This window comes from Ambystoma mexicanum, chromosome 1p, assembly GCF_040938575.1.
Source record: "Ambystoma mexicanum isolate Mex_15411 chromosome 1p, UKY_AmexF1_1, whole genome shotgun sequence".
Lineage (NCBI taxonomy): Eukaryota > Metazoa > Chordata > Amphibia > Caudata > Ambystomatidae > Ambystoma > Ambystoma mexicanum.
The window spans coordinates 731,832,663-731,859,655 of NC_090921.1; the positions used below are offsets into that span (position 1 = coordinate 731,832,663).

The following is a 26,993-nucleotide window of genomic DNA, read 5'->3' on the forward strand; positions in this document are numbered from 1 at the left end:
GATAGGATATAACACAGAAGAATCGAGGCACGTTCATGGAAAAAACGGAACTGAGGCTACAGGCGTCTTGCGTCCTACTTATAAAATCCGGTGACGTCAGCTTGACGAGGCCCTTGAGGACAGCGTATTGACGTCATCGACGCAGACAATTTTCCGAAGCAGCACAGCTGTGGTGGTTACCTCTCATAGATGTGGAATACGTCGGAGGAACCAATCCCTTCAAAACTTTGTTTATTCAAACTATTTCATTATAGTGGTGAACTGTCAACAACTCATGGGAGAGAAAGGGCTGTAACACCTAAAACGTCCCTGGGGAAACAACACAAAAACACTTCTCCCCAATACAGTGTACTTAGTTCAATGGAATTAATCAATGCGCTATAGCATACTATGTAGACCGTTTATTCTAGATAGACTGTTTATTCTATCTGTGAAGATGCGCAGATTGATACAGCCACAATTGTATTGAAATACACTGACAGCTAGAGGCCATTGCAATTCTGGAAATCAATCCCAGAGACGGCTGCAAATGAAATCCTGTAATTACAACAAGGTATACTAATGGTGAGACCACAGTATATCTGACACACAACCTATAGGTGGAATGCCAATCAGCCCAATTGTTTCGTTATTGAATATCAAGAATTGTTTCATGAATGTATGAATAGGATGTTATAGACTAGAAATCCAATGTCTAGCCTAGATAAAGCCTCTATGGTGAAACATTGGCATGTGCACCAATGGTTAATGTAGGCACACCTCGTTTTATGAAGAGGGAATACTCGTGCACATATTCAATACACAGTCTAATTAGAATACCTATGTTTGTAATGTTTATTAATGAATACATTGAACTGAGCGCACAGGTACACTGCGGTTTCTGAATAGTGAAAACATATTCACAGATTGAATAAACAGTCCATCTATTATACTTATACTTGTATTGTCAATTGATGAATTCCATTGTACTGGGTGCGCTGTATTGGTGGGGAGTGTTTGTTTTTGTTGTTTCCCTAGGGTTGTCATTTGCAATCACATAGTAAACCTACCTGAAAAGTATAACTTTGGAACTGGTGTCTTAAGGCCACAAGACCCCAAAACCATTTTAGGGCTGTGCTAGAGAACTGCGTTAAGGCTTCTCTCAAATGTTTATAGTGAAACATTTTACATCCGAGTACTTACCGGTTTATACTGATTATTCAATCAAATGCTTTCCATCTCCTAAGGGTGAATGTATATATTTGTTTTTATAGTAAGTGTGTGATATTATGTGCCTAGAGGTGTTCTTACTTAGAGTGTATTTTAAAGGCCCAATACATAATTACATATTTTGGTACTTACCTGTCAAAATGGAATTATTTATGTTGTTCTGTGTGGACTAATTGTAGCCTAGACCACTCTTGCGCCCCCTCCTAAATATGATCCTTTTTGCTCTACTACCTACCCTGAATAGGTTTGGCTAGACTTTGGTGCCTTCAATGTTCACCATGTTAGGAAAAATGTCCTTTTTCTTGCTTTCCTCTCATGAACTTCCATGGGACAACCTTTCTTTTTGCTTTGTTTTGACTCCTGGCCAAACTTTTGGAGGTAAGTAAATCCTTCTGCTTTACTTCCCTTGTCTTTTGGCTCATGCTTATACGGAAACTGTTCAGTCCATAAGACTATTAGCACTGAGAGACTTTGTCTCTCCTTAAATGTCTTGTTTTGTTACAATTATACACATCATCTTAAAGTGAAGTGTGGTTAGGATGCTTTGCATCCTTCTACATTTTCCTTTCATGGGTTTATGGTTAAATTTACAATGTGCTTAAGATGGGCTGGGGCAGTGGATATTTTTCTTCCATGTTTTATATTTATTAGTCATGCACAATTGTATTTACCGCAAATGGCTCTTAAGGGTGGCTGGTACCATAAACCAGCCATGCTACAAGGTTTTTGCCTGTCCTTTGGCCATGCTGTTCTTAAGCCTTCTTCCTGCCCTCTTTATTCTGGAATTTCCATATATGGGAAGCCCTTTCCTGGGGAAAGCTGCTACTTTCCCAGGAAAAGGGGCAGTTTGTGTGTGAACCTGGGGGGTGGGTTCTCACACCCAGTACACATCCTGTTGCCTGAATGCTGGTTCCTTGGCAAATGTTGTGGCAAGTAGCAAGTAAGGTATAAAAGTACGTAATGGTGGGGGACTTCAAGAGAAGTCTCTCTGGCCACGAAAAAGAAATCAAAGAACCAAAAAAGGCAGGGGAAAAAAGCAAAATGTCGAGGGGGCCCCAAAATGTAACCCTACATTGTATAAAATAGGAATTCTGACACAACAGGTGGCTTAGCTGCCAAAATATCTAGTATATTATAAACAGGCACAACACCAAGTATTAAGAGCTACATATGCCACAATGAAAAACACCAATGCTGAAGTAATACAGTTAACGGTGAGTAACTGTTTCTCCCTAATCTGGCATTGTTATCCTTTATATTTTCACACGCTTTTAATAGATTAAGATGTGCTGAAAAACTGTACATGTTCATAGAGAATGAAGAAGTTGAGAATGGAGACCCTCCTTATTTGGAGTTTTGTCGCAGCACTGCATGCCCGACCTCCATGCACTCCCTCGATTACATGTCTAGACAGTAGTGACTGGTTAAGGCTGCCCACATAGCTGCCCTGCAGATATCTTGCAACGATACCACTGCCATAATTGCTGTCATTATAGCCATTGTTCCTATTCGAGGGCACTTTACTAGGTATGTTTCTACCATTGAATAGTCGCTGAGTTGAGGATGGATCAGCTTTCAGGGGATAGCATACCTTCCTGAATTTAGGATACCATCCATCAAGTTGAGTGATGCTGAATAGTGGTGATAAACCTGACAGTTGTTTCTGGATAGAAGATCTGCCAATGAGCTTGCACTCCACGAGATGCGGAGGATCCGAGAACCATGGTTGTCTGGCCCAGGCTGGTGCAATGAGAATTAGTCAGCCAAGGTTTTGAATCATGGTTGTGAGGACCCTCCTGTTCAGGGCATCAGAGGAGACGTGCAACAAATACCCCAAAACAGGTAATCAAAAAGGATTCCCCCAGTGATCCCTCCTGTGGCAAGCTGCTTGCTAAGCACTGTCATTTTCAGTCCTGAGATGTAGTAAACAAGTCCATGAGAGGAATGCCTGATTACATATATTTGTGGAGCTACCATTCATGGCACTCTTTTACCATTCTGTAGTCCCGATAGGATAACGGCAAGCAGGAACATGTGTTTATGGGCCCAGCTGCACAACCCTTTCTGCTTCCTAAAATAGATTTTGAGAGTTGTTTCCACCCTGCTTCCTGATGTAATTTATCTAAGTGGTTTTGTCTTCAAGTACTCTGACTGCCTTCCTCTTTATAAGAGGTAGGCAGGATGGGGGGGCCTATCTCAATGTCTGTAACACCATAGCACTGAAGTGAAGCTGACTTTCACTGGCGACCAGTGTCCTAGTGCTTTGAGCTCACCTAGATGGTCAAATGTGGTAGGATGAAGACAGTATGTGGTGGTAGATGGTTTGGTGCCTCTAAATAGCATAATGAGCTAGCAAGGTGGTAGCTAGTGAGAGCAGGAATGCATGAGAGGGGCACAATTAGCCCAAGTAGGATGTAGGTGTGAGACTTTGATAAGAATAGATCAAACCTACAGTGTAAGGAGGAACGAGAATGTACTATAGCAATGTGGGGGAGCAGAACCATAGGAGGTGTAGCAAGGTGGTGAAGAGGGATAAGATCGGGACCCTGGGAAAGGAAGCACAAGCCCTATTAAGCTCCTCTGTGGACATTGGAGCAGGAAAATCCAGTGGGCTCTAGATGCAAGTGAAAAAAACTCCATCTGTATCTACTGCTGGTGGCAGAGAGACAGCAATGTCTACAAGAGCTGCAGGAAGGATCAGAAGAGTCATATTCCACCATCAACAGGAGACAAGCTGGAGGACCTTTAGACAAAGAACCATAGAGAAAGAATGAGGGGAAGGTACAGTGAAATCTTGTGAACTTTAAAAGGAGACCCTAATATGGTATTACTGTCGAGGAAAGATTGTGCAGATACTTTTTGATCTTGACCCCAATTACGATTTTTATTGCAATAAAAAAGCCAAATTATACCTAATATCATGTTTGGACTCTTTGTGGACCCCACTCAGCTATATGACCTTCATGTTTTGCTGCTTTTCTTTACTAGCAAGCACCTGGAATAAACACCATGGTTGCATTTAGTCTGAACCGCCACCTCAATGGCATTGTCAGCCGAAGGGAGACCTCATGTAACAGTTCCACTCAGAGGGTTGTTGGCTTGATTGGGGTGTCAAATTCAGTGGTTTCCAGAGGAATTCTGCGTTTCCATGTTGAATTATAGCTAGCATTCACTTATCCATAGTGATCTTTGCCCAGTGGTGGTGGAAAATGTCTCAGAGAGTTATTGGCTGGGTTGGCGTGTCACATTTGGTGGTTTCTACAGGAATTCTGTGTTCGATGTTTGAGCATTGCTAACACCCACTTGTCCATAGTCATCTTTGACCATTGGTGGAGCGTCCACACGGGGGAGGGACAACCTGAAAATCAGAACTACTTTTATGGTAATCCTTGGATTGGGGAGTCATCCTGCACCTGACAACATTGCAGAAATCTTTCCCTTTTGATCCCACAGCCCCTACACTGTAATATTGAGCATGGTGGGCCTGGGAGTGGAAATAACAGCTGACTCTGTTGAATGGAACAAAGACTGAAATGCAAATGGATATTCCTCCTTTGTGAAAAGTACAGTGGGCTAAAAGCGATGGCTGCAGACTCAAAACCCAAAGAACAGATTATCATGCCATGTTTTTCCTAGAGAGGAGCGCCTGCTACCTTTTTCGTAAGGAACTTGGGGTTGGTGACCCTAAGTGACCTGCGGGAACCCAGACGTGGTCCCCTTGCTCACTGTGCTCAGAGAAGCACAGTTCCACCTCACTGATTAGGCCCAACAAGGCTGAAACACGTGTATGGGGTTGCTGTTAGTACTTTTGTTCAAAGGGGGTTTCCCTGCCATTTTGGTGCTGGACTGCCCGTGTGTGCGGGACAAAGACTGATATGCAAATGGCTTTCCTCCTTTATGAAAAGTACAATGAGCTAAAATCGATGGCTGCGGACTCTCAAAGTGGGAAAAAAAACCACAGCACAGGTTATCATGCCATGTTCTTTCTAGAGAGGGGTGCATGCTACCTTTTTCGTATCTCCGTTGGATGATTTGGACAGCACTGTCAAACCTCAAAATGACTGAATGTACTCCGCAACCTGGGCGTATCAGTGTCCAACGTGGGTTTAACTTTGGGGGTGGAAGTTCATAATATCTGTGTAACACTGGACAGTTTGTTTTAAACCAACACCTGCCTAATCCACAATATTAATTGCATGGTTGGAGGCTCCTTTCTCTTCTGTCAGTGTGCCCAGGATTCTTGTCATTTTTCCTCATTGAGATGTTCAAGAACTGGAACAATTCGGTGCCACATCTTATGGTCATACCTTGAAAGGATGGCCAAACATTTCATAGCATTTACAGTGCTGGCCCTGTGACTAGATCTATCTTACAACAAGTGTTCACTTTAGTGCCTTCACTGTCAGAGGGCATGGAACATTTTGCTGACGGAAAGACAGATCATCTTTTGGCTGCACAGGGCCGGCCTTAAAAACACTTTGGGGCATCCTCCAGAGCCCTTAATTACTTTTCAAATTTGTTTTTGAGCGTGTGGTCCAAAAATTAGGTTTACATCATCATAGTGTGTAAAGCACCTATTTTAACTGTGACGTGTTTTGTGGCATGTACTCTAACAGCACATCCTTGGACATAATGAAGGTGTCATCGTCCTCATCATTCTTTTGAGTAGAAGGACTGGATGGATCATAGTCATCAGTGCCCTGGAGATCACCTTCATGATCCGCATGGGAAAATGTCTTGTCCTCCTCCTGGTCTGGTTGGTGAAGGACCCTCAAGTCTCCATGAGCATAAGGGATCTGGGACTTTCCAAGGCTGTAATCATGATGCTTGTTTTGAGAAGCCCTGACTTACTAGGTATAACCAATGGGACTTCAGTTGTCACAGGGGAAGATGGAGGATTAAGAACCCCTCTGTTCACCTCGGATACCAGATTCCGCAAGGATGACTGTTTTTGTACAGCCAAGAGGAATCGTTTTAGCATTAAAGGCTGGGCTCCATCTAACCACGTAGTAAACTTGGTTGATGTGGTAAGCAGTGCCAAAGGTGGAAGGAGTTTTGATGTTGGTTAATTTGGGGATCCCTGAAGAGGCTGCTGATGTATGACATCTTCCATCTCATAGGATTCTGAAAAGAAATGTTCCTCCAGTAGTTATTCCTGAAAAACCTCAAAACCTGTGTCAATGTGGTACAGCACTATCTCCTCCTGAAGCACCTAAGAAACTCTCAATGGTGAAATTGTTGTGTGCGGAAGGAATTGAAGCTGCTGGCCTATCCTCTTGCTTTTTTCCAAGCCGATGATGGTAGTCAATGTTGTTGACAGAATTGCCACCAATGAGGCCAGTGTTGATGATGGGATCTGAAAACCGGAGATGGTCTGCTGTCAACAAAAGGCTTGTCAACGGCTGTGTCATAGGCCTGATTAGGAGATCTTACTTGATTAACAAGGTTGTCGATCACGGTGATGGCACTGGTTGCAGTTGGGCTTTGGGGGAAGATGGGCCTGGCATATATACTCCACTCCATTCTCAGTACCCTTTCCTCAGACATATAGTTTTAGATCTCTTCTGGGACCCATGATCCTTTTTCTTTGAAGAGGTGACCAAAGCACTCTTTGATGTCTCTGCCTTAGGTGATGGATAGGTCATCTCATCAAGCCAGAGGACGAGCCTTCAATGCCTCTAATTTGGGGTTTTACAATTAAACTCCTGTCAAACAGTATGTTATGTTATGTTGTCTTATACCGTGCACCGTTAGCATTGGGGTGGTCTCCAGGCGCTCACGTGGCTCTGCAAAGAAAGACAGTGGGTTGGTTAGTGAGTGTAGAATGATAGGATAGATCCAGACACAGGAGAAACTGGCGTCTGTGTGTGTTGTCTTGCAGATAAGTTGATTGTATGCACTGGCTTGTTGTATCCGTATGGGTAAGGCCCAGTGCCTTGGTTGTTTGTTATATGCAAATGTTATGTTGGGCGTGTATTTCATGTGTGGTTTGGCTTGCAGTTTGATTGTGCACACTGGCTTGTTGTATCCGTAAGGGTAAAGTCCAGTGTCTGGGATTGTTTGTTGTATGCTAATGTTAGTTAAGTTGGTTAGTGTTTGTGTGAAGTTTAGCTAACCCATAGGGCGTGTGTTGTACCATTGAGTTTTGTTGGAAGGGAGCAGAAGCAGGGTGGTTAGTATGTTGGCTGCTCCCAAGTATTCCATGTGTGTTCTCAGAGCTCATCTTCCAGCTGCAACTCAATGGTACCTTCCAATTCTTCCAAGTGCAATACACTGGCTGCTCCCGTCACCGCTACATGCTAGCACACAGCACACTAGCCACTCGCACAAATTCCTCCAAGTGCAGTGCATTGGCTACTCCCACTAACCACTCTCTGTGCAGAAGGAATGCCCATACACAAAGTGTGTTACTGGGTGTAGCAAGATTGAACAGCTAAAGTGACACATTGCTAATCTTTACTATTCTAGCTAATGTGACGCATGTCTAGTCTTCATAAATGTGAGACATGGCTAATCTTCACAAATCTTTCTAAATGTGATGCATGGTTAGGAGGAGGAGAAGGAAGGCGGAGGCCAATAGTTGGTGGCTTTCCTTCAGTCCCCATTGGCAGTGCTGGTATTGTCACTTTTGTGCATTTCATTTGCAGTTGAATAGCCATGTTTTCAGTCGTTTCCTGAATGTGAGGTGGTAATCTGTGGTCCCAATTTCCTTTGGCATTGTGTGCCATGGATTAGCAATTAGGCGTGAGAATGCAGTTCCTTCACATTTCATTTTTTCGGATTGTTTTGTCTCGATTTGGAGGTAGTCGCTTGATCTTATGTCTCTTCCTGGTTGGTAGCGGCTGATTTTTGGCAGGAGAAATTCGCAACCTTGTCCATGCTCGGAATGTAATGTGTTTTCTTTTAATGGGAGACAATGTAGGCTTCTCAGAGCTAGTGTGATGTGGTCTCCTCTGTTTAATCTCAGGAGTATCCTTGCTGCAGTGTTTTGAATGCATTTTTTGGTGAGCTGTTCTGGCATTCCAAGGTAGAGGCTGTTTGCCTAGTCGATTCCTGACAATATTAGGGAGATGATTGCGAGGGTAATTTGTGGGTAAGAAAGGTAGAGGAGAATCCCTCTGAGTAGTCTCAGAGGGATAGAAGCATTTCTTTGTAATAGTGCTGACCTGTGGTTCGAGTGATAGTCGGTTGTCCATGAGTATTCCTAGGTTATTTATCACGTTTGAAGTCTCCGGTTGGGTTCCCACGCCTGGCGGCCAGTTGTGAGTTGGTTGCGTTGCCCTCTGGGGTGAGATCATTATTTCTGTTTAGACCAGGTTTAATTTGAGGTTGTTCGTTGTCATCTAGCTGTATATGTTGGTGAGGCAATTGTTTAGGGCGTTGCTTGGTTCTTGGCTATCTTGACGATGGGTGGTGTGTCATGAGCGTAGTTGCAGGCGGCCAGTCCGTGGTTTCAAATGATTTTCACCAAGTGGGGGCATGTAGATGTTGAAGAGGAGAGGAAAGAGGCTGCAGCCTTGTAGCACTCCACAGGAGATGTTTTTGGCATTTGAGGTAAAAGGCAGTAGGTAGGTTCTTTCAGTTCGATTTGCGAGGAAGTCGTTCGAAATGTATAAACCGTTCTTGGGTCCAAACCATCCTAATCTGACCCTCACGCTAGAAAAAAACAAACTACGGGTGCAAGGAAATGTCTCTGGCTTATGTTTAGCAAAAAGTGTTCATAATCAAAATAAATAGATAGATCCAACAGAAGGTCTGTTCCAAGGAGAAACCATAGGATCCAGAGCGTGGTTCCCTTCCCCAGGATATTTAGGTAGGATGGCAAAAGTATCTCTTTTGTACACAAGTTCCTTGGTATCACAAAAGTGTCTCTTCATATTAGATTCAGAAAGTTCTTGTTCAAACATTCCATGGCATCGAACACTACCTTGGTTTCTTTGTACTGGATTCACAAAGTTCTTTATCATATAATACATTCCACAATAAGCTTTCTTTAATTTCTCTTGTACTTAAGCAGATTGCCTGGTGTACTCCTTTACCAGGAACCCTCATCTGGACTCTTCAGACCTCCTGTTATACTCCCCTGCCAGGTATCTTGTCACAGTGTTAAAGGTCTTTATACTACTTCAAGTGCCTGGTGTATCTGCCTACCAGGAATTCTTTAATGTGCTTCTCAGATTTCCTGGTATACTTCCCTGCCACATATTTTGTAACATGGTTAAACTTTTCCTCTACAACTTTGGTGAAACTCCTGGTATACTTCTCTGCCAGGAATCCTCTTATGGGCGCTTCAGATTCCCCAGTACACTCCCCTGCCAGGTATCTTCCCACAGTCTTAAAGGTCTTCTACAGTTACAAAATGCCTGGTATATTTGGTTGCCAGGACTTCTTTTATGGACTTCCTAGATCCCCTGGTATGTTTCTCTGCCAGGATATTTATTTTAATTTCAAGGGGTTTGGAGTTTGATGTCGGGACAAACTGGTCCCCTGCGCAACCGGTCAGTCTGGGGTAAGGGTTTTGCCTGCAGCCTGGCACATGGTTTGTCTGGGAACCAAACTCCAGGGTTCCCGATAGGTTGAAGTACTAGGTGGGGTGAAAAAATCCTTGTTAGTTGTGGGCGCTGGCAGTAAGTTGATGGAACCATTCGGTGTGGACGCTGACATTCTTCCTCAGATGAGCCATTAAGCCTCAATCCAGCACCCTAATCAAGGGTGACTTCCCTACGTGCTCCATCACGAGCCAGCTCGACCACAAATGTTTGCCTTGATAAGGACTACGGTCGAAACGCGCGTCGGCTTTTTTTGTCTCACCACTATGGCACAAGTGCCACAATTGTTATATTGTATCTGAACAATAAAAAACAATGTACAACAATGTACAATGTACAACAACAACTCAAGACTGAACTGTGAATAACTATCAAAAGTACTGGACCACCAACTTACTGCCAGCGCCCACAACTAACAGGGATTTGTCACCCCACCTAGTATTTATTTATTTACTAGCATTTACAGAGCACACATCAGCCCGGGGGCATCGTGGTGCTGGTTATAAGACTTTATACAACTTTGATGCATTATCTGTTATACTTCCCTGCCAGGTATCTTTCCCCAAATGTCAAATGCCTGGTGTATTCCTTTTATCAGGACTTCTTTTTGGTTTCAATATATTTATTCAGGGTAACACTCGCTCCAGCTTTCCCCCACATTGACATCTCATGCATAGATGTTTGTTCAGGTTTGTTTGCTACACTCTATCTTGTCAGCATTCAAATATTCTTCCTTTTGAGCATTGCTTTAACATTAGATTTTGTCTGTATTTAAACCACCTTTGCGCAATGTCCATAATCACAGTCTCACATAATTAATTCACTTGATTGCATGCATGTTAGTACACCCCAGGGTCCCCAATGGCTCTGGGCAGACTCACTGTTAGTTTGCAGCATCTATGACTTATGGCGTGCTTCTGCGGAAAAGCTCCCTCCCTGAAACGTCTTCTTACACGATGCAGACAATTCTCCAGCGTTTCCTGGAGCTCTGCGTTCACCCACTGGCTTCCCTGTGGCTTGGACCGGAGAATGCTGCTTCCCGGCACGACCATTCCGCTGCGGCTCTGAGTGCTCAGCGGTCCTTAAGATGTGCCTGCTGCGTCTCTCCGTTCTTCATGCCACGCCGGTATGTGTGACTCACGCTTGCAAGCCACCGCATGGATGTGCCTGTTCTCTTGTGCTTCAGACAAAGAAATGGTTTGCACATTAGGTTTTGGGTTTCCCTCAATCGGCATCAATTGCTTCCTCCTCTTCTTCGTCTCAGTACTTGAGATTTTATGGGAGCTGAAGTCCATGGATGTTGTTGGATTTCTAAAAGATGTTGTTCTCAAATTTCATGTAGAGAAACATCAGAAACAGGAGATGTTACTTGTGTGTTGTGTGTGTTGTAAATGTTTGAGGTATTAATGTAATTCTGTCTAGAGTGACATAAAGAAAGGGGTTTCTGATTTCTACAATAAGGGGAATTTGTGGGATGGCAAAAAGCCATCAAGAACCTAGTTATTATACAGCCTTCTTCAGGAGGAAGGAGACAATACCACGTCTCATCTGTTGGAGTCGCCACCTCCCCCGACAGCTGTCTTGCGGCCTGCTCAAAGGTGATCCAGTGCTAAGTTATGGGTTTTAGGTGGACTTCTGTCTGGTCCGTCTTATAGAGAGACTTGCACTGCGGTGTAGTTAGGCGTAGTAAAGACCTGTAGGGTTCAGGTCTGAAGTCGTGCTGTGTGTGAATGCAGCATTACCAATATTCTTGTAGCCCTGTTATCTAGGTTCTAGGTGTGATCTTACTTTGTGGCAGAGGTTTGCCCAAATGTTGCAGTAGGTGGTAGCTTCTGAGTGTGGTAAGATTTGAACAATGAGAGGAGTCAACCGCACCTTAAACCTTTGCACACAGTAGAATGTACAGCAGTTATGGTGTGGCGTTTCCGTTTTCCAAGATTCGATCAGTGGTTGTGACCGACTGCAAACCTTTGTACGCTACGAGGAATAACTAGTCACAACGTACTACTGAGTGCAGCCAGATTAAACAGGGAGAGGAATCAACGCCCTGCTAAACTTAGGACGCATCAGTGTTTAGAGCGCCCATGGTGCATACTTTGAGAGTGTATTAAGGTTCAAACAGTGGCTGGGATAACAGGAATCCAACAGTCACAATGTGTACTTCTGAATGCAGTGAGATTCAACAGCAATGGGAAATCAGCACCCAACTAAACCTTTGAGCACAGCAGAATTCAGGGCAGTCATGGTGTGTAGTCTGGTTGCAGCAAGATTCAAACCTTGAACAGCAACATTAAACCCTCTGTGCGCATATTATATATGCAGTATCTGCAGTACATGATGTAACAGAGATTTTGCAGTTGCTGTGCATGTCTTTTTTTAAACACTCAATACATTGGAAAAGCCACTAAGCCCGACTGGGGGCACAAATACGTTTACTGCAAAGTCTATGTTAAATCTTTGTTCATTTGACCAAAAAAAGTATTTGTCACTACTCCCGGGATATTGTGAGGAATCAAGGCAAATTGAGATATGTGTATTTTTTGGGTGTGTGAATGCATGGGGACTTAAAAAGACTCCAAATTGGCTACGTTTAGTCAAAGTAACACCTGCCCAAAGACAAGTACGGTATCCAGTGATATAATCGTTGAAAATAACATCAAGGGTGACTCGATTCTGTTTTTTAAAGGCACTATCCAACACTTTCCCCAAATATTCTAGGACTCGAGTTAGTTTATATAATTGCACCATTCCTACAATATGTTAGAAAGTTTGTTTAGTGGCTTTAAAAAACATATCGAGTCACCCTCTATGTTATTTCCAGCGATTATTATATCACATACAACCACAAATACATTCTTTTACCAAAGAACCCCAGTATCTGTGCATGCCTTACTCAAACCCTACTTGAGGGAGAGTAACAAAAAACCATGTCTCGGGGCACAAATGGAGACACTGAAAAATCCATAATAAACCTGTTTTTGTAAAAACAAATAATCGCTCCCGCTGGAGGAATCCTCACCAAACTTTGCAAAAAAAGTATATGGCCAAGTTTGGTGAGGTTTAGTACAGGGGGGGAAAAGTTAGAGGGGGGGATCCCAAAATATATCTTTTTTTCCATAGACTGAATGGGTGAAAAATTTGCGTATGGCTACAGCCCGAACGGCTGGACGGATTTGCACCAAATTTGCGGCAGGAGTGGGGGCCTGGGTCAGAAAGCATGCTTTTGTGTGTTTGGTGGAAATTGGACCAGTTTTTTTGTTGCAAATCACTGAAATGGACGTCTCAAAAAATGTGTGATATCTGGCTATGCTCGGCGGACCCATTTACCTGTTCGCTCTGCGGACAGAAGGCTCATTGGCTTGCGCTATGCTGTGCTGGTGCCGAACTATGGATATGGCCGGTGGTTGGCTGGAGGGAAGCGTGCTGTGTGTCAAAGTTTTTGGGAACCGCGCAGCGCCGAAAGGGACTGACAGACAATGTACGGCATGTGGTGGTGGGAAGAGGGGATGGAAAGGGCGAGGGAGAGAGAAGTGGGCCATCTGATATGTGTGAATATTAGGTGGACGAAGATGGGGGTGTGCGTGCAGTATTCGTGCGTACAGCGCCAATTCGCTGGTGCCTGCACAAGCATGTGTGGTGAATGCAGGCAGCATTCGTTACGGCATGATAGCTTGTGCCACAACCTTTTACCGTGCTGACTGCTGGAAGCTGAAAGGCAGACGTGGAGTGAATAGCAAAACATATATTATGCTATGTGTTGGTGGGAGGAAGGGATGGAAAGGGTGTAGTAGTGAGAAGTGAATCATTTGAGATATGTCAATAGGGGGACGAAGACGTTGAAGTGCCTGCTGTATCCGTGCTTACAGCCCCACTTCGCGGGTGTCTGCATAGGCGCCTACCATGTGTGCTGAATGCAAGCAAGCTTTGTTACGGCACGATAGCTGGTGCAGAGACTTCTTTCCGTGGTGACTGGTGGGAGCTCAACTGCAGAAGGGGAGTGCATTGCACATGACATGCACATTGTAAGGTAGCATGTACTGCGGTGTTTTGCATGTGGTAAGGCCGTAGCCCTTTCGATGCACGGATGGAGGACTTGCTCCGACAACTATGTGCCATGGTTGTAGTTGGCTTCTGCGTGTGGTTTGTCAACATTGCCTACATTGTTCATTGCATGGGTGTGGAGCTTTTTAGTGCATCCTACCCTACTTACTCCATGGCTACAGCTCATGTAGTGAACAGTTTTGCAGTGTGTGCACTTAGTACAGTGTTGGAATACTGTCAGTACAGATGAGGGTAGGGTCGAAGTACATCTTCTATGTGCATGGATACTGCAGTGTGTGAATTGGGTGCACTACTTAAGTAGTGTGTGCATAGAAGTGGATAAGGGCAAACTGAATACTGTAGTGCACTATGAGCTACTGCTTTTGTGTACTGAATAGAGTGCTGGGAGCAGGGGCAGTGTTGCGAACATTGTTTTGGTTGGCAGTAATAGCATAATATGTGAATGAAAGAGGGTATGGGTGCCGGAGCCTGTGGTATGTTTGTAGATTCTGCTAACTGTTACATGTTTCCCTGCATAGCTGTATTATGGTGCAGAGGTTGGGTAGCAGTGGCTGTGGTATGTGTGTAGAGTGTGGTGCTTGGGCACATGTTGACATGTAAGACTGCAGTACTTTGCGGTGGGTGTGGGCAAGGCCTAAACTATTGGGTGCATGGCCAAAGGCCGTAGGCCATGCACCCATTAGTCTAGGCCTTGCCCGCACCCACCGCAGCAATGCTGTTTAGACTGCCTCTGTCAGAGGGTGCTCACCTTTACATAATGGTTGTAGAGCACATTTTAGACTTGCTACAGCACCAGAAGTCAGCTGACATGCATATAGTGTTGGTTCGGTTGGCAGTAACGCCGTCGTATGTGAATGAAAGTGGGTAGGGGTGCCAGAGGCTGTGTTAAGTTTGTAGATTCTGCAAAACGGTGCATCTTACTATGCATAGCTGTATAAGAGTGTGGAGGTTGGGTAGCAGTGCCGGTGGTTCTGGTACGTGTGTGGATTGTGGTAGTTGGTGTCATGTTGCCATGCATGGCTGGATTATGTTGCGGTGGGTGTGGCCAAGGCCTAGAGTATTGGGTGCATGGCCAAAGGCCGTAGGCCATGCACCCAAATGCCAATGCCTTCACCACACCCACCGCAGCAATGTAGTTTTCATTGCATCTTTCAGAGGGTGGTCACCTTTACAGAATGGTTGAGGAGCACATTTTACTCTTCATAGAGCAGCAGAAGTGTGCTGCTATGCACATATTGTTGGTTCCATGGGTGTGGTGATTGTGCCAATATCCTACGGTATTCGGTGTATGGCTGGATATTGCGCAGTGAAAGGTCTTGCAGTGTGCCCACTGGGTGTAGTGTTGGAACACTGTCGGTATAGAATAGAGTAGGGTTGAAATGAATCTTGGATGTGCTTGGATATTCTGGTTTGTGTAGCTTCCTGGGAGTAGGCCCAATGTTGTGAAGATTGTGTGGTTTGATTGCCAGTGACATAATATTTTGTGAATGGAAATGGGTAGGGGTGATGGAGACAGTGGTATGTTTGTGGAATGTGCTAACTGTTACATGTTTCCATGTATTGTTGTGTTATGTTGCTGGGGTTGGGTAGAAGTGCTACTGGCTAAGTTATGTTTGTGGATTGTGGTTTCTGGCCACATGTTGACATACATGGCTAAATTATGTTGTGCTGGGTGTGGGCAAGCAGTAGACTCTTGTGTGCATGGTCAAAGGCGTGATGGGTGCCGCTCTGGGTGACTGTGGATGCTGACATTGTGGATTTATTTCCAGACCTTTGTACCGAAGGTGTTTTGGGAGCACACGCAACGTGTACTCGGAGTGTTCAATGGTATATATGCAGTGCTGTACAGAAATTATAGTGTTGGATGCAGAGTTCTTGCCTGTGATTGCTGCATACATGCGTGATTATTTCACAGTACTCAATGAGGGACAGCTGGAAGAATAACAGTGCAGAGGGGAGAAGGAGTGTGTCTGCTTTACTAGGGTGTAGCCCTCACTGTAGCTGGGAATGCGCATGCACCACATCCTGCCTTTCTTACGATGGTGGGCATGCAAATGGAATTGTGGAATCACTTGTGAAGGGTGTGGTTCACAGGAAGGGGTGCTACTACTTTTTCCATATACTCTCTGTGTAATGAAGTTGGTAGAGATGGGCAGACGCACAGTGCTGATCGTGGGTGATATATTTGTGCAAGATCTGCACAGGTATGCCGTGCAAAGAGGCATAGCTGGTAATTTCTGGTTGGAAGGAGTGGGCGCTTTGTGGGCCAGTCTCTATGCATGCAGTTTCGGCAGGGTTTTTCGCCTTTGCAGATATGTGGCCTCTATTGTTACTGTTGAAGTTGTGGTGGTGCATTATGGAGGTTTAGATTTGGTTTACATGCTGTGTGGATGTTTGCTCCGTCGCCTGAAGAAGTTGATGAGTGCAGTGATGCAGATTTATCCCACTGCCAAGGTCGTTTTCTCAACCATTCCACAAAGAGGAGCATGGGACCATGCCGGTGTAATTTGTCCCCAGCCAGATCTCGGAAGGTGTCTTATACACAGAACCATGTCTGCATTTATGTCCACTGATGGGATGTTCTCCATGCACTATGAGAGCATGAAGTTGCAAAATATACAGTGCTTCAAGGCAAATGGCATTTCTTTTAACGCCATTGGCAATACCATTTTCTTTTACACTGTGCAAGAAGCGTTGACTATAATTCGGTAAAAAATTGAAGGAGAAGCAAACAGAAAGTTATACAAAAAGAATGGTTGCTGGTAGGCACGTAAAAAAACCTTTTTTAACCATGTTGTTAACAGCAGCAGCCAAACGTTTGCCACTCATTCCCTCGTTTGTCTTTAATTTTCTCCTCTCCTCATCAGTGGGACTCTCTTCCTCGATACTGCTCAAATTACTCTGTCTTTTACTTATTTTTTCCTCTCTTCTATTTTTCCCAATGCATTCACATTAACTTCAGCGCGTTTGCCATTACATTAGTGAATTACCCTTGGATTCCTATCAAAGGACTGTACAATTTCTATCCTTGTCCTTGTTTTTGTTTTAACACAACATTAAGCTGTTTTCGCGCTTACACGCGGATGTATTTACTCAAAGTAAACAAAGCACGTCACTTGTATAACGCGCCTGCGTCACGCAACCCATGACGATGAACAAGTGACGTCAAACGTCAATTACACCCGCATTTACATATCTCTCAGAATGGTGCCGACCTCGAGTCTCTTTACACAAACAACGCCGTCCCGAATTAGGGTCCTGCTATTACTATGCTTCTGGTAAGAGATGTTGCCCGTTTGGTAGTCACTATTCTTAAGATTAACCACTCTACCATAGTTATACTGGCGCTGACGCTCAGATGGACCAGTAATCTCTTCATTTCACAATGATCTTTATTTTGTTTATAGGGCTTTATCCCGTGAGTGTGCCTGATAAATATCTGCAAATTTCTAACGCTTCACTATTTACTTACGAACATCTAAATATGGTAAGATATTTTACTATTAACTTGACTACTTTCTGACATAGACAGAGCCATACAATTATCCCTAAACCAGGTATTTTGTATCTTGCATAATCACAATAGGGGTTTCTTCACCCGTTTCAGATCACAGATTGTTGATAGCCTGGGACTATAACTCAATAATTACTGACAACTGCTGAATCACAACTGCACCAGCATAACTGATCCTCTTGATGTGTTTTCTACACTGCGCAAGCATAAGGGTATCTGGCCCTTAGCTATCTACATTGTCTGAATTTATCCAGTCCATTTTGCCATTTGGGGACCATTGATGCAAATACTTTGTTATTTACTCATATTTTTACAGACTTTTGCTCAGTGGACTTCATTTTTCGGTAAGCTCACTTTATTTTGTACAGACTACTTTTTACTATGACCTCATTTATCATGCTTTTCTGTTCTTTTCCTGAATTCCAGGTCTCTCACTGCTTTGAGGGTTTTGCTCTGGCTTACTCCGTGGGTTGCATGCACTAGGCCTTCCCGTCTATTGACTTTAGCCTTGATCTTGTTGAATTATGCAAACAAAGCAGCATGGAGCATATCACTTATGATGCTTGTGCATACTTATTCTTGTCTTATAATATATTTTTTATTTTGCTTTCCCGCCTGTTCCCCTTGACTTCCCCTGTGCGTAATGAAAATAATTTGGTATGTACATTTTATATTTTTTCTTTTTTGTTATCACATGCCTTCTGTTCCTTTATTTATGTGCAAAATCATAATTTGGTTGGACCAATGTTACATTTGGTAATGTTCTGTGTATTGTGCAATATTATGTTCATTATCAGCGATGAGGATGACCCAGTGAGGGTCAAAACACGTGTCGGCTGACTGAATACAGATTAAACTCAACAATTTTGATTTGCTTCACATTCAGACTTGATCTGTCTATGTTGTTAATCGTGGAAACTATACCTTTGATGACTCAGATTTACTAGGAAGAGCACAAACACTGGATACCCTTCCATTTTCACTGTTTACCTTCTTTGGCCTTACGGGTGGCCTTTAGGGTATCATTTTTGAGTTTGCAGCCTCCTACTTTTGTGTAACTTTTACTGCTTATACAACCTCAGCGCCTCCCACAGGACCAAACCCGTGTCTCTCTTATCTCTAGCTTAAGAAGTAAAAACCCTATGTTTTTACCTCGATTCCACCTTAACTCTAAGGAAACAGGTAAACCCCATGGCGTCTTCAACACCTACACCTGCAAGCTCATCAGGGCTTGCAGACCATTTTTATCCAAAGCGAGCTGCATTATCTTAGCCAACGCCCTAATACTATCAAAACTGGATTATTGTAACGCCCTATACTTAGGTGCTAACAAATATATCCTAGACAAAATCCAAATTCTACACAACAATGCCCTAAGAACGGCCCTGAACATACCCAATAGAGAACAGGTCTCAGAAATCAGAAGAGAACACCACTGGCTGAAGATAAATGACAGAATCCTACTCAAAACAGCCTGGCTAACTCCTTCTGCCTGGAGCTACCCAGATTCAAGCAAAATAACTGGAGGAAACAGCTTCCCTGTGAATGCTGCCCTGTCCTGGAACGCATTACCTCCAGCTCTCAGAGCTGACCAATCATACCACAGCTTCAGACGCAATACCTTGAAATGGCTGCTCTCTAATGACACATGATCTCTAATGGACCTAACTCCTTGTATATGCCTTATGTATCTGCCTTGTGTAACCTACTGCATTTATTTGCTGTACTTCCTTTGTATATTTTATGACGCCCTATTGTAACTATTTCATTGTGCACCTTTTCGATGTACTTCCTTTGTGTATTTTATGACGCCCTACTGTAACTATTTCATTGTGTACCCCAAGGTTTAAGTATTCTCGTTTTCACTGCACCCAGTTACCTACGGGTTTGGTGCGCCTTACAAATCAATAAACAAACGAATAAACAAACAGTTTGCAGTAGGTGGAGTACGGGGGGAAAAAACCTGGGAAGAGTACAAGGTAAGTGGTAGGCATCCTGTTGTGATGAATGCAATGTGTGTATGATGTCATATGATATGGCATTCATAATGCGCCTATACACAAGTTTTGCAAGGCGCAACAAGGCAAGAAAGGCAGAACAGAGGGGAGTCGGAGATAACAAACCTACCATGCCAGGTGTCACTTGGAGCTCCCAAGTGCATGGGTAGGGGAAAAGTGCAGTACATGAGAAGAAGAACAAGTGACAATAACTGAAAATACGGCCCGATTGTGCCAAGTGCACGGATAAGTGCAGACATCAGGTGGTGGTGGAACTGTTAGGGATACAGAACTATTGTGGATGAGTTGCAGAGGGTGGAGAGTACAAGCGGGCATATTTAAAAAGATGCTGTTGCAATAGTCCGGCCTAGAGAGAAGCACAGCTGTGCACACAGTGACCTTATGGGAATTTCCTTTAGGGTGGTAAAATACATTCACTGCTACTTTTGGTGGCATATTTTTACGATTTATGTAGGCGATGGGTTAGTGGGGAAAACAAATCATAGCATTTTCGGAAGGAAAGCAAAGAGTTCCTGCAAGCACATACCATTGAAGTGCCACTTGATGGTAGGGGGAATCGGAAAAGGAAACAGAATGCTTTTTGCGAACAGAAAGAACGGTCAGTGCCACATACCGTGCGCAGAGGCACTTCTAACAGAGTTATAAACATACTGCGGGACAGGTTTGCATACCTCCATTTTATGGTAATGGGTGCTCATATGGATTAACGTGGATGCAAAAATCTTGCAATCTTTTACTGAACTTTCTACTAGACGTGCTTTCTAATGCCTGCACACTTGCAGGCTGATTTAGTAACTGTACTTTTGAAGCGTTGTTCAGAACTAACAGTGTTAGATGCTAACATCTGAGATGGAATTGGTGGGTGTCTGTGTGACTGTTTACCCGTAGCCAATGAGGTAGTGGTTGAAAAAGAATAGTGGAAAGGGAGGAAGGACTGCTGCTGTACTCGGGCGCGGACCTCGCAGTACTTTGCGAAGCACATGTGCCACCTTGTGCGCTTCTCACCATGCAGCCCAACGGAAATGGGACTTTGGGGATTATCCAATCAGGTACTGAGGGTGTGTTTCACTGAAAGGAGTGGCCATACAGTGATACATTACTCTGCGTAGCGAGGGTGGCTGACATGGCGAAACACATCATGTTGATTTTGGGTGATGCCTTTGTGATAGATCTACACAAGTATGCCTTGGAAAGAAACGTTGATGGCAATTTCGGGTTGGAAGGAGTGGACGCATTGTGGAACGCTGTCTATGAGCGCAGTTTCACCGATATGCATGCACTTTGCAGAGATCTGGCCACTTTTGCGACTGTGGATGTTGTCATCCTGCACTACGGCGGTATGCATATGGGTTACGTGGCTTGTTTAGGTTTGTTCTGTTGACTCAGGAAGTTGCTGAATGCAGTTTGGCGCCTTTTTCCCACTGCCCAGGTGCTCGTCTCATCCATACTCCCAAGAAGAGTATGGGAGAATGCTGATGTATGTTGTTCCGAGCCAGACGCTGGGAGGCGTCTCATCAACAGAAGCCTGTCAGATTGTGTTTTCGCTCGTGGGATGTTCTTCTGCAACAATTACCTCATTAGCTGTGGAAATGCAGAGTTTGCCAATCTACAGTATGCGTTGTAGCGTTTACTGTAACAATGTGACCACAAGGACACAGAAAATCAATCAAAAACGGAAAAAAGGTGTTTCACTAGAAGCACCTGCAACAACAAAAAAACAAGTTCTTTTGAGAGCCGCAGTTAAAAACAAACTCCCCTATGCTAGTTGCAATTTATTCCCCCAAGCCCGCACAAAATCCTCATCCAGGGATTTTGAGGATGGCCATGGAAATAGGACTGTGCAGGCTGAGGTATTGCGCAATGCCGTTTCTGGGTGTGGTGTGTACACAGAGGATTGGTGTTCAAAACTGACACTGTTACATGGAGAGCTCTACAATGTGATTTGTCGATGTGTGCGGAACATTCAAACAGTACCCAATGACGGCGTGCTGCAAAGAAGGAAGAGGAAAGGGATGCTACCCATGGGAATGGGACAGTGGGGGTGCACAGTAAAGGACCTTAGGTAGGTTCCAGAGGAAGTTCAGTGGGAGGGACCGCAAGATCACGAGCGGCAGCTCCTGCTCAGGACAAACAGAGCCTGCTACGCCACGGAGCAGTAGGCTGCCATACGCTCTACCCTGCAACCTCCTGCCAGAGACTCTGACTTACCTAAGTACAGGGAACATCAGCAGGACAATATAAATCATTTAAATAGATGCTGAAATGTATTATGAAAGGTGATTAAAATCTTAAGGCAGTGCTATGTGTGAAGAGTTCATAAAAGCACACTAACTGAACATTCAGGCCTGGTGTGTCAATTAACAGGGCACTACAGAATTGACGACAAGGATCGGATCGCCACAGCTGCCCTACAATAACGGAGCAATGGCACCACCACTGTTTCTGCAAGTAGCAGGCAAGCCAGCTATTCCATGGCTCCAATGGGAGCCTTTGTTTCAAACTTAACTGTAAGCGATGGGTGGAACAGGCTATCCAGCGGCGCAAAAGGCCATGCTACTAAATGCGCTGGGCATGAAGGGACAAAGAACTTTTCCAGGCCTGAACTCAGAAGCCCCAACAGGAGAAGGTGATGATGCTCATCAAGAAGCAAAAAGGAGAATAGCAAAGAGATTCTCATGTAAACAAAATGTGGTACTACACAGGATCAGATTTAACGGCAGGATGCAGGAACCCGGCAGACCCCGTGGACGACTACGTAGTCCAGTTAAGAGAATTGGCTGTGGTGTGCACATTTGGAGCACCGTCAGAGGAAAGAATCTTCGCCATGCTCATAGTCCACACAAACAACAGAAAGGTACAAGACACATTTTATCTTGAAAAGGAAATAGTGTTATATAAAGTAATGCAGATTGCGAGAGCGGTAGAAGAGACGTCCTGCAGTTGCAATGAGTGGGGAATTGCAACGCATTCACCTGAAATATAGTAGGTGCAATCAAGAGGCAGAATGCCCAGCGAGCGACAAACCATGTATGCAGTTAAGAAGGCAAGAAGTGGAACTTAGAGGGAGACAGAAGAAGCACTCAGCCCCATAATACAAGAGCACAGAAGTCAAGAGGAGAACTTGGCCAAAGAGAACCCAACCAAGGGGGAACAGTCAGGACATGCAGAGATGGAGGACGTAGGGACACCCTCCCAAGTGTAAGCCAGTCCCAGAAGGAATGCGACAAGGCAAGAGAGAGCCAGAGAAAAGGCTGCAACGCCACGAGACGAGAATTCAGAGTACAGCCGACCGCAGAGAAAAAGAAGAAGAGCAGGACAGTACACCGACTATGTGATGGAGTAAGACAAACGTTGTCCAACAAAAGGAGGTATGTGCAGTAAAGGACCTTAGGCAGGTCCCGGAGAAAGTCCTGTTGGAGGGGCCGTGAGATCATGAGCGGCAGCCCCCGCTCAGGACAATCTGAGCCTGGCAAGCCACAGGGCAGTAGGCTGCCATACGGTCTGCCCTGCAACCTCCTGCCAGAGACTCTGAGTCACCTCAATACAGGGACCATCAGCAGGACAATAGCAATCATATAAGATGATGCTGAAACGTATGATGAAAGGGGACTAAAATATAAAGGCAATGTTATGTGTGAAGAGTTAATAAAAGCACAGTAACTCAACCTTCAGGTCTAGTGTTATCATTGACAGGCCACTACAGGGGGCTATCGCAACTGAGGGTGTGAGTTACAGAAAGGGCAGTTAATACTTTTCTCCATTACTGTGCATACTGAGCCGGCCTGACAAGGTTGCCATTACTTGCAAAGACAATGCAGCACAGCAGACTCGGTCCAACCTCACTTACAGGGCAAACTTATGTGGCCTGCTACTCTGTTCTGAAAAGGTACAAACAGATTTTGGAGCAGCTGTGGAGAACTTGCACCCGGAAACCAGGCCTACGTTGTTCACAAACATATATACATGTGCAAAGGCACATTGTGGTGTGTTTCTAAACGTGTACTTTCTTAAAAGCACTCCGTACTTCGCAGAACACTGCACTTTTCCGCTGTCCGAGGGTCCAGATCGTGTCCTCGAAATAAGGGCCCATGCCCAGCGTGGGTGCGGTCGCATGGTGACTTTGCCACTGTTCTCCCTTGGGACGGCTGTCGACAGGATGCATTTTCGGCAGAATACGTTGTGCGCCTGTCCATAGCTGTCCTATGCACACCGTTGCCACCTCTCTACTTATGAATAGTGCCACACATGTGCACCAACCATTTTGGGAGATGCTGGGTGTTTATAGGGTGTACCAGGTGGGATGATTATCTGTATAGCTGTCTGTAGGACGTGGGTGGGCGGCTGGACCTAATTAAAGTTTGTTTGCATATGCTGGACAATGGCAGTGTTAGCAGGATGCAGAGGAAAACATACACATGCGTGTACATGCACAACCAACAAAAGAAACGTCTGCTCCCACACGTCATTATAGGTGGTGCACAAAATGCGAACACATGAGGGGAGTGCTGGCATCATACGGATGCCGCCATTGTCATTGCGGATAAGGCGGTCAGGTGCGGTGTCTGTATAACACCTACCTTTTACTTAATTGCGGTCATTCCTACGAGGACTGTGTGGCGCTTAGTCATTTAAAAAAAAAAATAGCACATACACACTCAGCAACAATTTAAATATGAACGTTTTCTTAAACACATTCATACACACCATTAGGAAAGGGAAGGGGTAGCAGAAGTGGATAATTATGGTGGGGAATTTGGGATTTGCACAAGTTGGTCGTGAGAGGAGGAAGGGATTGAGGTATCACTAACGTCTCCCATCAGATGAATTTTGAGGGGATGGTGGGCTGTGACATGGGGAAGGGGTACACAGGCAGATCTGGCAGTGCAGTTTTATTTTGTCCATAATATACGCTTGTACGCATTCCTTTAAAGCGGCACACTTGTTCTCCAACTGTTCCATTTTGGTTTCCAGGCTGTCATTTTTGCTATTTACAGAGTTTCTTTCCTTTGATATGGGCGCATGCTGTTCTGGAAGGGGTGCCACTTGTGCTGCCTTGCTTTCCTTTCCAATATGTTCCCTTACAGAAAAGAAAGTGTTTGGTGTACATGAAGCAATATATAGTACATAATTTACGTTTCACGCTACTGTGAGTACCAATGGGGTTACTATCGTAAGTGATTGCATCATGAGGGAAATTTTCTTCCAGTCACTGCAAGGTGCTTGCCACTGCTACGTCCCAAAAGAAACCATGCTATGCTTCTGTACTATTGTATACTGCACCACCTGCGCACTTATCACAGACAATGCAGTATGTTTGCTAAGTTGCAGTGATGTTCTGGTCTTACTACTTTCCCATCCTTACTCTGGCCTTTTGTTCTTTCTTCACATGCACAGTAGCGGGGACGTAAGACTGTTGAAGGGAGACGTCTTTTCTGTTGTTGGTGCACTCCATTATGGTGTACTCCCTATGCCTTTGTGCTGTTTCCTTCATAAGTACACAGTTTGCATACCTACTCTATCTTACCTTGAAATTCATGAACATGCTGCTGCTTGCATATGTTCCTTGTGTTTGCTGAATGATACCACTATGTAAGACAGCCCCAGCCTTTCTGAGCAGGTTGGATGCTATCCGATGTCCGCGACCAGACGCATACTCCAAGACTGCGGTGCACATTAACATTTTGCCCACAGGTTCAGTATGTTGTACAGTACATCTTGAAAAAGTAAAGGTATCCTTCTAGAAACCTATGCAATTCACTGAAAACACGGTGCTAAAGGAACATTATGCTTAAGTTACACTAGTAAAAACGGATAGAATACACTGACAAAAACCGCCATTAAAGCGCCATTATGGTTAAGTTGCACTAAGAAAAACCTATAAAATTCACTAAAAAAAATGTTGTTAAAGGGACGTTATGGTTACAAGTAAAACCGAAAACCCCCAGAAATTCGCCAGTTATGGTAAGCTGGGCAACCATAACTTGCGCCACCACTGTGCACTGCTAAGACTAACACCCATGCCAGCACAAATGACATCACAAATGTCATTGATGATATCACCATTTTTGATGGCATGGGTGTTAGTATTAGCAGTGCACAGTGGTGGCACAAGTTATGGTTGCCTAGCTTACCATAACTGGCAAATTTCTCAGGGTTTTCGGTTTTACTTGTAACCATAACGTCCCTTTAACAAAGTTTTTTCATTGAATTTCATAGGTTTTTATTAGTGCAACTTAACCATAACGTCCCTTTACCAACATTTTTTCATTGAATGCCATAGGTTTTTATTAGTGCAACTTAACCATAACGTCCCTTTAACAAAGTTTTTTTCAGTGAATAAATATATATATATATATATATAGGAAAGGGAAAAATGGGGGAGAGCAGACAGGCATACCAGGGAATAGAGAGGGGCCTGTTCCTATTGTATGCTAAGCTCCCTCTGCTGCCAACTCTTCACCCCCGCAAACTTCCCCTCGTCCTTGCTCACATTAAGGCACCAACGGAAGGTGGGGAGCAGGGGGTCAGTGTTTTTCGGTTTACACCAAAGAGGCGCCTTTTCTCCCAGTGGTGTTTATCAAGGGTTTATAGAACTCACCTGAAAACCGGAAAGCCTACATATTATGCACACAATGTAGCAGTGAGTGCTCACACCCTTAAGCCACTTCATTCGGTAACAAGCAGCTACTGTCTTTGGGGACTGTGTTGTATTAGTTCAGATTTCTTCCCCCAGGGAGTGATTTTATTAGCACATTGAGAAAACTCTCTCAAAAAAATCATCTTACCGTTTTGTAGTGTCCTGCATAAATTGCTCCATTTCAGGGAAGGGGGAGACTGTGCGAATGTATAGTATCTGCAGCTTTTCCTTATTATCAGGAAATCTTCTGTGAAGGGAACATAATAGCATATGTCATTTGTTATGGGAATCCAGTGCACAAATAAGTCGAGTCCTAGATCAAGACCTAATGTTTCTAAGGCAATGCTCTAACACAGCAAGGAAATTAGCATAGAGTTTCATACATACGTTTATTAAATAGCAGCTGTACCACCAAAGGGGCCAGGACACATTTGGTTCCCAGAGGACCTTTTCTGAAGGAATCATTTGATCAGACTACTTTCTCTGAGGAATCATTTCCCTCAATGTATGAATATGCAAAATTACATTTGCTTCTCATTTCTTTATTTACAATGTAAATGTTTGCCTTGTTTATTTTGTATAGTTCTAAACAATATTGTCCATGGAGAGGGTTAAGCATAAGTTGGGGGATTATTTGCCAACTTTAAATTGCAGGTAGGAAAATACTAGTTTTAGCCTGGGTAAGTTATAACTGTTCCTTCTTTATTAGTTATTTGCAGTATTAGTAAAGGTTTTGTCTGGGAGGAGGTGGGCAGAAGATGGTGGGTGGGAGAGGCCCATTAGTTTTTTTTGCCAGTAAGGTGGATGGTGGGAATCTCGCTGTTTTTCTAGTAACAGATAATTTCAACAATTAGTAGTGTAAAGAAGGATACGCGTATTTGGCGATTAAGCATTTTAGACTGGAAAGCTACAGCTTCGAAAGCATCCAATGTATATTTTATGTTATGCGTCAGGGATGCATGCTCGCCCTAGTTGCCTCCAGAACCTCTTGGTGCTGGTCGGAA

At 44.1% G+C, this 26,993-nt stretch overlaps 1 protein-coding gene across 4 annotated transcripts in view; it reads right to left on the bottom strand.

Annotated features, from left to right (window-relative positions):
* FLAD1 (flavin adenine dinucleotide synthetase 1) overlaps positions 1-26,993 on the bottom strand; it is a 444,813-nt gene that overhangs the window by 242,836 nt on the left and 174,984 nt on the right. For all 4 annotated transcript variants that reach the window (XM_069650211.1, XM_069650196.1, XM_069650209.1 and 1 more), the window contains exon 5: positions 26,138-26,236. In XM_069650211.1, coding sequence (XP_069506312.1) covers positions 26,138-26,236 — 99 coding nt within the window. The remainder of the gene's footprint in view (positions 1-26,137; positions 26,237-26,993) is intronic.